General features: G+C 36.5%; 1 protein-coding gene across 2 annotated transcripts; it reads left to right on the plus strand.

Moving 5' to 3' along the window:
- Nucleotides 1-2,132: 2,132 nt before the first annotated feature.
- On the plus strand, nucleotides 2,133-6,398 carry LOC121780387. 2 transcript variants are annotated; one of them, XM_042177981.1, is made up of 8 exons: nucleotides 2,133-2,268; nucleotides 2,422-2,803; nucleotides 3,014-3,100; nucleotides 3,488-3,763; nucleotides 4,106-4,276; nucleotides 4,443-4,496; nucleotides 5,584-5,730; nucleotides 5,823-6,398. In XM_042177981.1, the coding sequence occupies exons 2-8, from the start codon at nucleotides 2,615-2,617 to the stop codon at nucleotides 6,198-6,200; spliced, it is 1,302 nt and encodes a 433-aa protein (XP_042033915.1). In that variant the 5' UTR covers nucleotides 2,133-2,268; nucleotides 2,422-2,614; the 3' UTR covers nucleotides 6,201-6,398. The 2 variants fall into 2 exon arrangements, with proteins under 2 accessions (XP_042033915.1, XP_042033914.1); XM_042177980.1 differs by lacking the exon at nucleotides 2,133-2,268 and having other exon boundaries at nucleotides 2,300-2,803.
- Nucleotides 6,399-16,436: the final 10,038 nt, after the last annotated feature.

Below are 16,436 nucleotides of genomic sequence, written 5' to 3' on the forward strand. Positions count from 1 at the left end.
AGGCCAGAAAATCAAGAAGAGAATTCACCTCGGCAAAATCCGTGGGCCATAAAAATGGCTCACAGATATGTTCCGAAGGAGGCGCCAAGACCACGTCTTTCTCTGGCGCTCTTGGGGGCTTCTGGATCTTCCCCTTCCCCTTTGCCGAAGTCGACTCCGGCTTTTTTGGATCCGAAGAAGAGGTCTTTTGCCTCTTCGGATTCTTCTCGGCATCAGGCGCCGAGCTGGTAGCCTTCTCTTTCTCCGGCTTCTTAAGCTCGGAGGATTTGCGGCTAATCTTGTTTAGCAAGTTCACTGCCAAAAAGCAAGAAAACAAGGTTAGTTTTCGTCGTCAAGGCAGTAATGCATAAAAAAGAAATCCTCACCCTCAGTCTCTTCGTCCGAAGACGAGGAGTCGAACACGAAGTCGCCCTTGACGAGCTCAGACTCCGAGTACTGCTTCCTAATCATGGGAATCTTATTGAGCTCGGCCTCGAGCTCGTCCAACGGTTCTACCCGAGGATGAGGAATAACGGACTTCGGCCCTCTCCAGGAAAAGTCCGAAGCCGAAGTCCTATTATAAAAAAAGAAGCGATTTTGCCATTTCGGCCATTTGGTTTTACAAAAGGCTCTAAAGGGCTGTAAAGGGATCAAGTAAAACCAAGATCCCTTCCTCTTAAACTGGAAAAAATTAAGGATTGCCCTCAGAGACAGATCCTTATCTAGCCTACGCAGTTCGGCAGCAAAGGCCGATAAGTGCCTCCAAGAATTCGGAGTCACCTGACCTAAAGGGAGTTGAAAAAAATCTAGCAGCTCTACAAAGGCAGGGGGAAGAGGGAAACGAAGCCCGCATTCCAAGCCGGCTTCATAAACGGTGGCGTAACCCTCCGGCGGCGAGTCAGCCCTATGAAGGTCGTCGGGAATCGCAACCTTCCCCCCAGGAAAAAAATATTTTTCGTGTAAGGATATCACAGTATCCTTACTCAAGATGCTGTGAAAATACTCTACGGTCTTCTCCCCGGATTCTTTCCGGCTAGAAGACCCCTTACCCCCTTTCCTACCGCTACCTGACTCAGAAGAAGAAGAAGAAGACATGGTTCTTACTCTTTGAAAGTCTGAAGAAATTCTGAAGAAATTCTTGAAAGTGGAAGGAAATTTTTGCGCAAAAGAGAGAGAAGGCAGAAGAAGCAATAGCAAAAGTGTTCAAAATGATGAAGAAAGGACGTATTTATCAGATTCGGAGAAGATTTCAAAATCATCGCACCGTTTCGAATCCCACCTTTTCAGGATTCAACGGCCGGATTTTACTGTCGCATTTAATGCAGTCACGCGCAAGGCACGTCCCCTGACGTCAGCCTCCCCCGTACCTTTATCCAGAATGCCGAAGTGACTCGCTTCGCCGAAGTGATTCACTTCGCTTTTCGGGGGGGGTAGTGATGGAGTACGTACTAAACAAGCCCAATAGCAGTGACGGCCCATCAGCCCAAAGCCCAAGGAAGAGTATCAGTTCGGCATTACCAAAGAGTTCGGCCCCAGCCTACAGCTCGGTAAAAGCCGACCAATCAAGCTCTACTCTCAGATCGGCAAAAGCTGCTCGGTCATAGTTCAGAAGTTCGGTCTCAGTATTCGACCGAACTGGGAGATAGTGGACTCATGCAGAACCTCCACGACCTCCACTACACGATCTATTTAGTGGTGTCAACTCATGCAGGATCTCATGCAGGATAGCGGACCAAACAAAGAGATAGTGGACCCATGCAGGATCTCATGACCTCCACGACATCCACTACCTAGTTAGTGGTGATGCAAGCCACGACCTAGTTAGTGGTGATGCAAGCCACGATCTTAGTTCAATGTATAAATAGAACTTAGATCAGATAGAAAAGGGCTCTAGACATCAAATATCATATAGCAAGTCTGTATTTGTAAGCTGTAAACCAGATCAAGCAATACAATCTTGCCCTCCTTTCTTCCCGTGGACGTAGATTTACCTCAGTAAATCGAACCACGTAATTCCCTGTGTCGTGATCTATATTTTTTACCCGCATTCACTACCATCAAAAATTCGCCCAACCATCACTCCACATCCTCATTTAATCACAAAATTATAAAAAGGAGAATTGTGAATGACAATTAATTTGAAAGTGCCAATTAATTTTAAAAAATCACATAATTGGCCAAAGAAATCTAGAGAGAAATAAATGGCGAGGGGAAGATAGTCAGATTGGTAGATATATGTACTTTATTATACAACTGGTGGCTGAGTGCAATAAAGAATGGATGAGAAGGGTAGGTCTCCTTGATTTACACTTCACTGATTATACCTCTCTTTTCCCTCTTCTCTCTTTCATATTTATTGTGTGTGAAATGATAACAAAGTTTTTTTTAACAAATTTCCTTTATGTTGATGTATAACATATCCACACACACTCTTTTCTGCAGGCAATCATGATTTGGATGTGGTGAATGTGTGTGGAAATGTGTGGACCTTCAATTCAATTCAAGAGAGAGGTCTTTTTCTGAGATAGTTTTGGTGTTTGGCCTGTTTTTGGGGTTGTTAAGAGGTGGCTCTAGTTTTTTTATCTACTAATGGTGCTCTAGTTTGTGTTTTTTGTGTGTGTTTTTTCTCTGAAAGATGAAAGGGTTTTTTCCCCTCCCATTTCGCTCTCTTCTTGCTCTATTGTTTCTTGCCATTCTCTCTCTAAAATGTGAAGCCACTTCTCTAAACTACACCAAATACACACAACAAGTTAGCAGCTTGAGACTTGAGAGGATTCATAAGCATTTGGAAAGCATCAATAAGCCCCCTCTCCTCACCATTCAGGTAATCTACATATATAGAGGAATGTTATGTTACGACAAAATTATTAATATTATTTTCTTGTCGTATACGTTGAAACCAAAGCTCGATTAAATGAACAGAATCGAGTTTTGATTATTATGTTGTTTTGTAAAATTAATGACATTGATAAATTTTTTGTATATACATGAGTTGTTTGATACTTAATGATCATATTAATTTGTGTATTTTCAGAGCCCAGATGGAGATATGATTGATTGTGTTCATAAAAGAAAACAGCCAGCTCTGGATCATCCTCTTCTCAAGAATCACAAAATCCAGGTAAATTAATTAATTTTTTTCCTTTCTAGCTGGGAAAAAGACACCTTTCATTAAATTTTGGAAACGTAACGCAAAGGCAGGCTAATTTTTTACCAACTTGTTACTATCTCTTTATTGTCCAATTAATTCCCTTAACTTCCAACCACCTCTCTATCTCATTGTATATCCAAATATTCTTGCAAGTATCAAAATAACCCAACAAACTCTTCATAATGATTCAATAATAATAAGGGTTTTACCTTCTAATTAAAGAAAATAATGACATGAGTTTTACTTTTACGTGTATTGGTCTGGCAATAGAGTAATAATGTAGGATACAAAAGTCTAGGTTGGAATCCACTTGAAATTTAATATCATATTTACTAACAAAATTAATAATTAATGCAGAAAACCCCGCCGGAAATACCAAAGGGGATAAAAATGGCGGAAACCGAAGGAGCAGGAGGAAACAACGGCAGCAGAAGTGTGTGGCAAATGTGGCATCAAAAGGGGCAGCGTTGCCCTAAGGGCACCGTGCCGATACGGAGAAGCACAGCGCACGACGTGCTGAGGGCTAAATCCCTCTACCATTTCGGCAAGAAATCATCGAGATACGCGACGACGGCTGCGACGCTTAGCCGCCGCGCCGACGCTCCCGATGTTGTTAGTGGCTATGGCCACGAGGTATGTGTTAATTTAAGTCCACTTGCATTAATTATATTGTAAGTCAATAAATAGTAAAAATCAACAAATACTTTAGAGTCTCTATCAATTATTACCAGAAAAGATAATGATAATGAGTAGATTCTATATTTGAAACCTCGACTTACAAAGTCAAATATTTTACTGTTAAAGAATGATTAAGTTTCTTAATTTGTTTATAATAAATTTATTTTGTTTCATACCGGAGCTAGTAAGATGTCCACTTTACATTAGAGTTGAAAGTAGAAATTGACTTCACACTGATATAACTAATTTGGTGATTAATGAGTAGAATTTAATTTGTGATTAATGAATTGAATGAAGCATGCGATAGCATACACAACGGGATCGGGAGAAGTATACGGGGCAAAAGCGACAATAAACGTGTGGGACCCATCGATAGAGGAGGTGAACGAGTTTAGCCTCTCCCAAGTTTGGGTTCTCTCAGGCTCCTTTGATGGCTCCGATCTCAACAGTATTGAAGCTGGTTGGCAGGTACCCTAATGTGTCTTCTATGCATAAATATAATCAAGTAATAGTGAAATATTTTTGGATTTCTAAGAAATTTGTAGTATATGCTTATAGTAAAATATTTTTTTAGTTATTTAATTTAAGTAGAAAAAATTGAAATTCTGAAGCTTTGATGGGTTATACTAGTCAGGTCAGTCCGGAGTTGTATGGTGATAGCAGGCCAAGACTCTTCACTTATTGGACGGTACGTTAATTCTCTTTCACTTTCATTTTGTTTTCTATGTATGGATTTTTCTTCAATCAATAATTTTTTTAAAAAAACTCATCAATTGTTGTTAACGATAAATGGTACTACTAGATTTAAGTTTAATCTGGTCATTTGTCAGGAGTGGGGAAATTTATTGTTGGTTCTGTCAAACGAATATAAGATTATAATTAAATAGAACTAAATTGGATCATAACTTGATAAGTCATTTAATTAATTAGTAGGTGTCTTACTTCTAATGTTTATACTACGTGGAATCAAGAGCTTATCTATTTTAATATATAATATTATAGCTATATATAATTCAAAGGTCCCGCTAAATTAAATAATTTACACCCACCTACCACACAACCTTGAAATAACTACTAACTCATAATAAATAAATATGTGTACAACAATTCTAATAAAATATTCCATATAAAAGTTAAGTTTTGTGAGATAACATCTTGAGCTGTGGAAAATATGTGTATAACAATTCTAATAAAATATTCCATATAAATGTGCCTGAGGTATGACATCATAACTCAACGACATGTCTTTATATTCTTTCACAAATTTCTCATACTAATTAAGAAGATAGAGAATCAAACTTCTACTATACTAGCAACTAATTAATTAAATTAATTACATTTTTTGGACTTGAGATTTCTATAGAGGGCACATAGACATACGAACTTGAATTTTGTACTTGTCAAGGACTATATATTTATAGCAATATTTACTCATGAAAAGGGACATTCATCCTCCTATATCAATATGATTGTTTCCCAGTCCACATATATAAATTATTAAGAAACAATACTTGGATCTCTTTGAGAAATTAAGTGATTCTTGAAAACTGGGCTCCTATTAACTATATACTCAAATCAAATTCTTAAAAACAATACTCTATAAATAAATACCGAAAAAAGGAAATCTACACAATCAAAAAGTGAGGAACATTTTCAACTTGGAGTAAGCGGTTATGGATAGCTAAAGAAACTATGTGAATATTAAATATTAGATCCTAATTATAGGTAAATTAATTTACTATTATAATTATTAATAATTTTTTTTGGTTGGACAGAGCGATTCATATCAAGCAACAGGATGTTACAACCTCTTATGCTCCGGATTCATACAAACAAATAGCCGGATAGCCATCGGAGCCGCCATCTCACCGGTGTCATCCACAGGTGGAAATCAATTCGACATCACCATTATCATTTGGAAGGTTTGATTCACTCCTCACAAGATTTTCATTAAATTTAAAAAAATAAAGAAGAAGGATAATAGTATAACCTAATGGTCTCTGCTGGAAAATAGGACCCTAAATTGGGAAATTGGTGGATGAGCTTTGGAGATAACACATTAGTGGGCTACTGGCCCACTGAGCTATTCACCCATCTAACGGACCGTGCCACGATGGTTGAATGGGGAGGCGAGGTCGTGAACTCCAGAGCTAACGACCAACACACCTCGACCCAAATGGGCTCGGGCCATTATGCAGAAGCGGGGTTTGGAAAAGCGAGTTATTTTAGAAATCTAGAGATCGTGGATTCGGACAACAGCCTTAGCTCAGCCCGGGATATATCAACCTTAGCCGAGAACACCAATTGCTACAACATCAAAAGCTCCTACAACAATGAATGGGGCACACATTTTTACTATGGTGGGCCTGGAAAAAGCCCGCAGTGCCCGTGATTGTTAACGTGGGCCAGCCCAAACTCCAAAATTCTTTGTTAGTTTGCTGAAGATTTGTAGAATTGGTGCTATTTCCAACCTTGTTTTTGCTCGTTTGGGGTTTCAAGTTGGTAGGAAGAAATGTAGAATTATTAAAGCATAAAACATGTGAGGAAATAGCTATAATTTATTTTGGAAAAAAAGTAATTATTAATCGTATTAAAGTGTTGTTTTGTAGTAGTATTTCTTCTACTTGGTGTTGTCGATTTCTTAATTTTATTATTTTCTTTTAATTTATCATCTACAACGAAATGAAATTTATAAAGGCATTAATGGAATCGTGTATAACAAGAGAAAATATTCCATGGTTTTGGCATATCAAGTTGTCAATATGAGTATATGACTTGGTATGACCAATTAATAGTTTTTTGACAGGTGTAATTAATAATCATTTATAATATGGAAACCAAATACATCTAATATATGAAACATTTCCTTAATTTATTGGATTTATTTCTTTTATTAAAGTTTTTATGTACATAAATTTTATTTTCTTATTTTAATTTTTTTATAGTATACTATTGCAATATTAAATATTAGAATTAATTTATAAATATGCTAAGAAGTTTAATTATATATAATATTGAAACTAAATGCATCTAAAATATTTTTCGCATTTTATGCTTTTATTTCTTTAATTAAATATTTTGATGCATTTTAAATTAATTTTTCAGTAAAAATAAAATTAAAGTTTTCTCCCACCTATAATATTTTTCATTAAATTTTTATATGTTATTAAAATTGAAAAAGTTCAAATTATCATATTTTATCACTACATCTATAGATTTTTTATAAAATAAAAAATAAAGTATCATTTTAGTATATTAATTTATTATGACTACAATTTAGTTTTCTTAGAATATTAATTAGTTAATATTCATCAAAAAATAAGTTTTCTTCTATTCATGACATTTAACTGTTTATGTTATTGAAATTTTTTATGCATATAAATTTGTTCCGTTGCATAACAAATGTAAGTGTTCTTACACTATTAATACTTTATTTTCTTGCTTAATTTTTTAAAATTATTTTTACATGTTATAAAATATATTAAAAGTTGTAATTAATTAAGTAATATACTAATAATGTTCAAATTAATTAATTTCATTTTTAATAGTACTCCCTTCGTCCCTCTGCAGTAGAGTCGTTTCATTTTGAGCACTCATTTTGAAAAAATTATAATAAATAGTTAAAGTGCAGAGAAAGTAAAGTAAAAAAAAAGAATAATATAGTTAAGGGTCTTCTCTATTTTAATCTTTCTCTTATTTTACATTTTCTCTATTTTAATTATTTATTATCATTTTTCCAAAACGGGTGTTGAAAATGAAACGCATCTACTACAGAGGGACGGAGGGAGTATAATATAAATAAATTTTAAAATAAGAAATAAATTTTATATGCATAAAAATTTTCAAATTAAAAAATAAAGACCAATAAATTGATGAAATCCTCCATATATTAGGTGTATTTAGTTTCCATAATACACATGGTTATTAATAACACTTGTCAAAAAACTAGTAGTTGGTCAAACCAAATCATATTGCCAACTTGGTGTGTCAAGACTATGGACTATTTTCTCGTATAACATTTGATATCAAAAAATAGAACCGTGAACACGTATCGGAAGGAGAATATTATAGATTTTAATGTTTACCATCCTAAATAGCACCATATATCTCAAAGTTAAACTTCGATCATTATAATAAAAGTAGAATTAATGAATTAAACTAAGCTCATTAACATGTCAAAAAGAAAAGTATCCCACTAAATAATACTCCCTCTACAAATGCTCACGGTTCAAATATGAATAAAAACAAAACTTTAATTTGATTCAGCATCAGTTATCATCACTGAAATTACCTCCCAAATTATTTAGTGGTGTAGTGGGGGGTTAATCTGCAATTTTTATAATGGTCAAAAACTAGATCCAAAAGGAATTTATGGAAGAATTGAAGATGGAAAATGAGAATTAGGAAGATAGACTCATTGATGGAAAAAGACACCCTAGGCTACTTTCATTGTGCTAGATCTATCATGACTCCACTGCTCAAAGGATTCACAAAGTCTTTTGATGCATACATTTACTTGATCCATACTTGACAAAAGGATTTACAAGTCTTTTGATGCATATCTTTACTTGATCCATACTTGACAAAATTTATTGATGAAACAAGCAACCTATAGAAATAGGAATTGGATCAAATTCACACAGGGGAAACACTCTCAAGAGCTAAATATCAATTCATTAAAGTCTGATAAATTCAACTAAGAGGCCTATTTATAGGAGCTCCGAAACAAAGGATTAAAAATAACATAAAAATGCAAAATTTGCACCGAAATCCGGTAGAGGACCCGAGCGGTCCGCTTGGCATTGCCGGCTGCTTGGTCTCCCTGTACTCGCCCTCTCTTCTTTGTGGTTTTAGTAAATCGGTCATAACTCTCTCCACCGAACAACGATTGAGGTATCCAAGATACTCACACGAAGCTCTTTTAAAGATGAAGACAATGGTGGTCTTTGAAGAGCATTTGGACGTCATCTAGAAAGACAGATTACTGTTTGAATCTTGCTCCAGCTACAACTTAGTTCCTTGGCTTGACTTTGCCCTCTTCTTGGGGCCCCAATCTTTCAATGGTTCACGTCTGAAGTGAATGCTTTAACGTATGACATCCATGATCATATCAATACCTCTCATTCCTTAACTAATAATACTAGCATATTTGAAGTACTCTGTACTCCCTCCGTCACATCCCAAGTAGTTTTGTATTTCTTTCTAGGTCGTTCCAACTAAGATGATTTATTCTTTTTTTTTGCAAAAAATAACATTTTTATTTCTTTTATTATATTCTCTCTTTTTTAACCACTGAACAAAACTTTCTATATCTTGTGCTTAAAAGGAGCACCTCACTTGACACGGGACGGAGGAAGTACCTTTTAAGCCAAAATTCTTTCTTGAATTTCTCAAAGTGAGAATTACATATAGCATATGATTAAAATCCTCTCTAAACTGCCCAAATCATTATCTTTGATTGTTCTCTCTACGACATTGTCTGGCCAATAATATTTTTCCAATCATTCTTTTGTTTTTATTCCCTTATTTAATTTAGGGATTGACCCACAATTTTTCATGAGCTCTCCTCAGATTCCCACTTTAATCTACAACTAAGTCCCACCATTTCTTTAGTTGTACAAAAAGGTCTCTTGCACTTGAACAAAGTAAAACTTCTTTTAATTGAAGGCTCCCTTAGTAAGATGAAAATATATCATAATCATTAATCTATTTAATTTTCTTATCCAACCTCTCTTTCAACCTGTCGACCTTTGCTTATTTCCCTTTATACTAAGCAAAATCATTCTCCCATATTATAAGTACCAATATCCACTCCTTCCAAACCTCTCACCTCTTTCTCTCTCTCTCCTTTTTTTTCTTATATTCTTGACTTTTTTTCAGGTGGAATAAATATGTCGGAGATGGCGGAGGCTTCGCCGTCGAGGCTGTTTCGTGGACAATGCTTAAGAGAGAAACATGTTTGCATGAAAGGATGCAACATGTTCCATATAAACTATTGCCTCCAAGGGGTTGAGTTTTCTTCATGATCGTGACAGAAAAATGCAACTTCTAGGCAAGTCTGATGCTTGGCTTCAATTTACAATTTCTTGGCTGTTGGGATTTACGCACACAAAGCTTTCACACACTCAATAAGATCACACACACACTCACTGTTGTATGAGATCACACAATGCAGGAAACACACACACTCACACTTTGAGTATTGAAGATGATAATCTTGGAGAGAAAACTGGAAAACTCTTTATTGATTAAACTCTATTTTTTAAACTACATACATGGTGAGCTATTTAAAGCTCTATAATCACGTAGCAACTGCTACTAACTAACTACAAGAAAAATCAAGAAAGCAAGAAGAATAACCGCTACATCTCGGCTAACTAACTGCTGCTCCAACGGCTAGTTCGGCTAGGTTGCTTCTACCTTCTCGGTTCAAGACCGAACTCCTTCTTCGGCTCAATACCGAACTCCTTCCTTGGCTTACAACCGAACTCCTTCTCGGCTCGGCTTACAACCGAACTCTTCCTGCTCGGCTCATTCCAGCTCAACGCCGAGCTTCCTTACCGAGCTTCCATACCGAGCTTCTTTACCGCTGAGCTTACCGACTTCTGCCTTCTTCTTCTTCTCGGCTCGTTCCAGGCTAGTTCCAGCTCGGTAAGCCGAGCTTACCGAACTCCTTTCTAGCCGAGCTTCTTCCAACTGAAATGAGCACTCCATTATTACAATTCTCCACCTGAGGGCTCATCTCAGTTCTTGCACAAACATTGATCCATTTCTTGCAATGATCAAACTTGTCTCTACCTAGAGACTTTGTTAGCATGTCAGCCGGATTGTGCAAGGTGTTAATCTTAATCACCTTCACTCTCCCCTTTTCAATCTCATCTCTAATGAAATGCAACTTTATGTCTATGTGCTTGCTCCTTTCATGAAAGCCCGGATGTTTAGCCAAGCACATAGCTGAGCTGCTGTCACAATGAATCACCATTGTCTTTTGGTCAAAACCAAAGTCAGAAATCACTCCCTGAATCCAAAAACTCTCCTGTACAGCTGCAGTGAGAGCTATATACTCTGACTCTGTTGTTGAGAGAGCAACAACACTTTGCAACCCTGACTTCCAGCTGATTACAGTTCCAAACATGGTGAAAAGATAACCTGTTTGGGACTTTCTGTTGTCCAGGTTTGCAGCATAGTCTGCATCACAATAGCCCTGCACAACCTCCTCAGATTCACCTTCCCAGCCATTGAACACAATCCCCCAGTCCTTAGTTGACTTCATGTACCTCAATATCCACTTAAGAGCATTCCAATGCTCCCTCCCCGGGTCTGCCATGTATCTGCTAGTCACTGAGATAGCATGAGCCAAATCTGGTCTTGTACAAATCATAGTGTACATAACACTTCCAACCACACTAGCATAAGGGATAGCCTCCATCTCACCAGCCTCTTGCTTAGTTTTAGGGGCTTGTTCCTTTGATAGCTTAAAACTCTGGGACAGAGGAGTTGATGCAGCTTTTGCATTTTCCATTTTGAATCTCTGCAACACTTTCTCAATATAGTCAGTTTGCAGCATCCACAGCTTCTTGCAGCCTCTATCTCTCTGAATATGTATGCCTAGGATCTTCCTTGACTCTCCTAGATCCTTCATTTCAAAGCTTGACTTCAGATCTTGTTTAACTTTCTGAATTTCTGTCATAGAAGGCCCTGCAAGTAGCATATCATCCACATAGAGTAATAGGTAGGCAATGGGAGTCTTGCCTGCCTTCTTGATGTAGATGCAATCATCATATTCTGACTTGGAGAAGCCAATCTTCTTCATCTGTGCATCAAACTTTGCTGCCATCTCTGAAACCGTTTGATCCTCTGCAAATCAGCTTCAATATCCCTTTCCCACAGACGGCGCCACTTGTTGGGATTTACGCACACAAGGCTTTCACACACTCAATAAGATCACACACACACTCACTGTTGTATGAGATCACACAATGCAGGAAACACACACACTCACACTTTGAGTATTGAAGATGATAATCTTGGAGAGAAAACTGGAAAACTCTTTATTGATTAAACTCTATTTTTTAAACTACATACATGGTGAGCTATTTAAAGCTCTATAATCACGTAGCAACTGCTACTAACTAACTACAAGAAAAATCAAGAAAGCAAGAAGAATAACCGCTACATCTCGGCTAACTAACTGCTGCTCCAACGGCTAGTTCGGCTAGGTTGCTTCTACCTTCTCGGTTCAAGACCGAACTCCTTCTTCGGCTCAATACCGAACTCCTTCCTTGGCTTACAACCGAACTCCTTCTCGGCTCGGCTTACAACCGAACTCTTCCTGCTCGGCTCATTCCAGCTCAACGCCGAGCTTCCTTACCGAGCTTCCATACCGAGCTTCTTTACCGCTGAGCTTACCGACTTCTGCCTTCTTCTTCTTCTCGGCTCGTTCCAGGCTAGTTCCAGCTCGGTAAGCCGAGCTTACCGAACTCCTTTCTAGCCGAGCTTCTTCCAACTGAAATGAGCACTCCATTATTACATTGGCTTTTTTTCTTTTATCTAAGTTTGTCTTAATTTTCATTTCTTCTCTCTGTTCTTTTCAACATACAATTAATTCCATTTTTTTCCGTTTCTTCATTGACAAGATTAATTGTTTATGGAGTTTTCGTTTTTGTGATTAATTTATTGTTGATTAAATTTTCCTTGTAATAATTCTCTTATGCTTTAATTAGTTTTAGGTTCATTGATTGTTTGATTTATGTTTTAGTGTTAATTAGATGCTTTGTTGAAATTGGATGCATTGAGACTTTAGTTTATGTTTTGAAGAAATAAATAGTAGAAGATATGCTTATTAATGAACATAAAGTAGCAGTTATTTTAAGGGGTAAAGTAAGCACAAATACAACCAACATTGCACATGCAAAGCTAAAGGACTATGGCCCCAGCAATTACACACATACAGTTGAGTATATATACACGCATATATAAAAGGCTAGAGTAGTGTTTAAGGCATTACAACATATAATACCATAACTCTTATGTCTTTTAATTATTTTATGCAATGTGACGAGAATTAATTATATACTACGATGTTTTTTTTGGTGTGTTAAATGTACAAGATAATCAATTGCACAAGCTGCTCAGATTAATTATTCATTTTTCCAACACTATAAGTATTAAATGAAGGAAGTATTACAAGTGATCGATAATTGTATTTGATTTTTCTTATTTATAATTTCAAGGATGTCTGGATATGAGGATTATTGCCATGAAGTTTAATTTCGAACAAAAAAAATAGTTAGGTAAGTCGTGATATGATGACAAATTGACAATAATTGATGAGACATTAATGTCATATAATTAAGTGCATGGCCGAATTTCTTCACTATAGTTAATAGTAATGTCTTGCTTTGATTTTATTTAAGAGTGATGCAAAATGGCCATAATGTGGCCGGCCGTAAATAGTTAATTTAGTCCATTTACATGTATAAAAAAATTAGAATTATCGATATAAACTTATATGTGTGTGAATGGACTTTTGAGTTGATACTTATCCTTGAATTCCATTACGTAAAACACATTAATATCACGAATTACTGTGTACGTTGAGCAACAATCAAGAAATGACAGTAGTAATAAGTTGAGCAAAAACTACAAAAGAGCAACACTAACATGTTGAGCAACATATAATGAAGATGATATAAAAGTAAAGTCAAGTAGTATTAGACCAAAAATTTGAAAAAAAATCAATTTTTTTGTTATTTAATTAATTTATGGCTGGCCATAATGTGACCGCATAGCATTATTCTTTATTTAAATAAGCACTAGAAAAGGTTCCTACCAACTTATAATATTTTTGAAATATTTTATTTTCCCATGCTCCACCTAATAGCAAATTAGATGGTTAATTAATAAGTACGCCAACTAATTAACAGTCATTAAACATTAATTCGACAGGTTCAAGGAAAGCAATAATGATTAAGCATTAACCGATCAGTCAAATAATGAAGAAATAAATAATCAAGATTTTATTTTAATTTTTGTTTTAATATCTTATTCACAATATTATTTTGTTGGCATGCATGATACTTGTTCGCTAATCGAAACGGAGAAAAACGTTGCGGCCGATTGGGTTGCGGTCGCACCCGGGTTGGCTGTATTGCTATTGTTCTTAGTTGACCTTAGTATCCTAGATGTAAGAATAAGATTCATGTAAATGGAATTTTAATAAGTTAGACAATATAAAAATAATGTGACCTACTTTTAAGGTTCACTTAGACCTAGGAATGTTAATCAGGCTAGCCCCGTTCGGGTTGAGGCTATTCAGGTTATGAATTTTTCGGGTTGTCAATTTTCAATCCTAACTTTAATCTAGCGGGTTTCTGGCTAACCCAGCAGGCTATTCAAGCCAAAAAGCTTTCAAAAATAATTTCTCGTAATAAAAATTTTCCTCGGTTAAATAATTCTAAATTTTAGATATTTTTTTATTCTTAGTTTTAGAATCACATAAAATCTTTATAGTTTCATGGATTTTAATACGTAGTTGAAGATGAGACTTTCATCTTGGTCAACACAAAGATAAATCAAAATTAAAGCAACAATTTGAAATAAAAGCTTGTGTTCGTTTCATTATTTTGGCATTGGTTATAATCAATTCTTTATGAAAATTATCTCACATAAATTATTGTTAAAAGACTAAATATATCTAGAATTTTGATTGGCCTATTCTAAATTTTATCTTGATTTGCTTTGCCGATGATAAGCCGGCGACGACGGATGGTAGTGTGGAACCGAGTGAAAATATGTGGAATTGAAATTGAGGAAGACTAGTTAATTGCAGCGCATGAAATCTAAAAGTACAAAAAATTCCTAAAATTTAGTAGTAGTATTTTTTAATTAAAAACTGCGACCCATCGGGCGGACTAGCAACCAGTTTAACCCGCCAACCCTAATGGGCTAACATATCTAGCCCGTTTTGTATATGGATTGCGAATTTACAATCCTAACCCACTATTTTTCTGGGCTATTCGAGCTGACCTATAAATTTCGTGTTAGATTAACATCCCTAGTTAGACCCATTTATTAGTAACAAATTGGTATATATTGGGTTATAGATAGTAGAGAACGTGGACCATTAAAAACAAAAGTTGTTTGTTAGTACATACGTAGTACATTAAAGTTCGTGTAAGGTTTAGCCGCATTCATGTAGAGATAATCCACGAGAAGCCACCATCTCTGAGTTTGATTACCAATAAAAGTTGCTGTGTGTTATTTTCAACAAATGCATAGCGGTGAAAGTAGTTATTGCTGAAAGCATCAGCAATATATGCATTCGCCCTCATTCATTTGTTTTGAGTTACATAGACGAGATGAGAATAATAATTAAATCATTAAAACAATGCGACAATTCGGAAAAGGATATTTTGGAACACCTATATATGATCACATTGCTATGGAGATATAGCTATAAAAAACAAAACACTAACCGGTCATAATACAACCCGAGAGAAGACAAATAAAACAGAAACGAAAAATTACAGTGGAAATTCAAAACTGTAAAGATGAACTTAGCCGAGTCGAGGAAGGCCTCTTTCCGCAAGACGAGATACGCCCCGGTAGTGCTCTCGGTTTTGGCGTGTCTTCCCCAAAGATAACCGTCGGCGGTTACAGGCGTGTGGCAGGAGTGTGCCTTTCGCGTGTAGATTTCTCACGTGGCAGTCGTGACTGTGCCACGCTTGACGATGTGTCAAGCCACTTGGATTGCTGACTCGGCGGTGGTCTAAAAAGATTAGTAATGGTCTAGACCCAAGCCCAAAGACCACCCAAAGACCAATTGCCAAGATCCAAGATCCAAGTCCAAGATCGAGATCGAGATCTGGCCTGAGCCCGCGAGCGCAAGCACGATCACGAGCACGAGCACGGGCTCAGGCTCGGGCGGGCGGGCGGCGGCAGCGGCGCGCGTGTGGGCTCTTTCACCCATCTTGATCTACTATAATTATTAAGTAACATAAAGTCACTTAATTTAAACACATTAAAAGATGTGTCACTTCTCCAATGTGGGATAATTAACACTAGTTAATTATTCCCTAAGCTCAAACTTCAAGCTTTAATTAAAAGCTAATTATGCCCAACTTTAATCCACTATTTCTCACTCACCGAAAATGGGATTAGAGAAAGTGAATATACTACATTTATCTACGTAAAATGTAGATCGACGCTATATCATTTAATTTCACAAAATTAAATGTCTCATCACATTTATTGTTTGGTCAAAATCCATTGACCGGACATATTTAATCCATGATTTTACAATCCCCCACATGAGTGGAAATAGCCAAATGCATATGCATGCAGACACAAGCTCAACCCTCGAGAGGTATATAAGCATAAGGATAAGTAGTTGATGGCTTTGAACCCTCCATAGTCGACACCATCGGATACACAGGCGGCTTAGTAGCGCGATGCTTTGAACTAATCCCCCACCGCGTGCACCGAGACAATGGTGTTAACGCTTAAACACCTCAACCTCATCCGTTCTTACGTTTTGTGTCCATTGCGGTCTTGGACACCACTTTGGATTCATAAGTGCGTTTTATGAAGCGACCACACTTCGCACTTACATAGGTGATTTTTAGTC

The sequence above is a fragment of the Salvia splendens genome, chromosome 19 (genome assembly GCF_004379255.2).
Source record: "Salvia splendens isolate huo1 chromosome 19, SspV2, whole genome shotgun sequence".
Lineage (NCBI taxonomy): Eukaryota > Viridiplantae > Streptophyta > Magnoliopsida > Lamiales > Lamiaceae > Salvia > Salvia splendens.

Bases quoted from the DNA above. Each gene is read 5' to 3' on its own strand.
- LOC121780387 (XM_042177981.1), top strand. From the start codon at position 2,615: ATGAAAGGGTTTTTTCCCCTCCCATTTCGCTCTCTTCTTGCTCTATTG. The intron at 3,764-4,105 runs GTATGTGTTAAT...AATTGAATGAAG, and splicing joins TTAGTGGCTATGGCCACGAG to CATGCGATAGCATACACAAC. The intron at 4,277-4,442 runs GTACCCTAATGT...TATACTAGTCAG, and splicing joins GTATTGAAGCTGGTTGGCAG to GTCAGTCCGGAGTTGTATGG.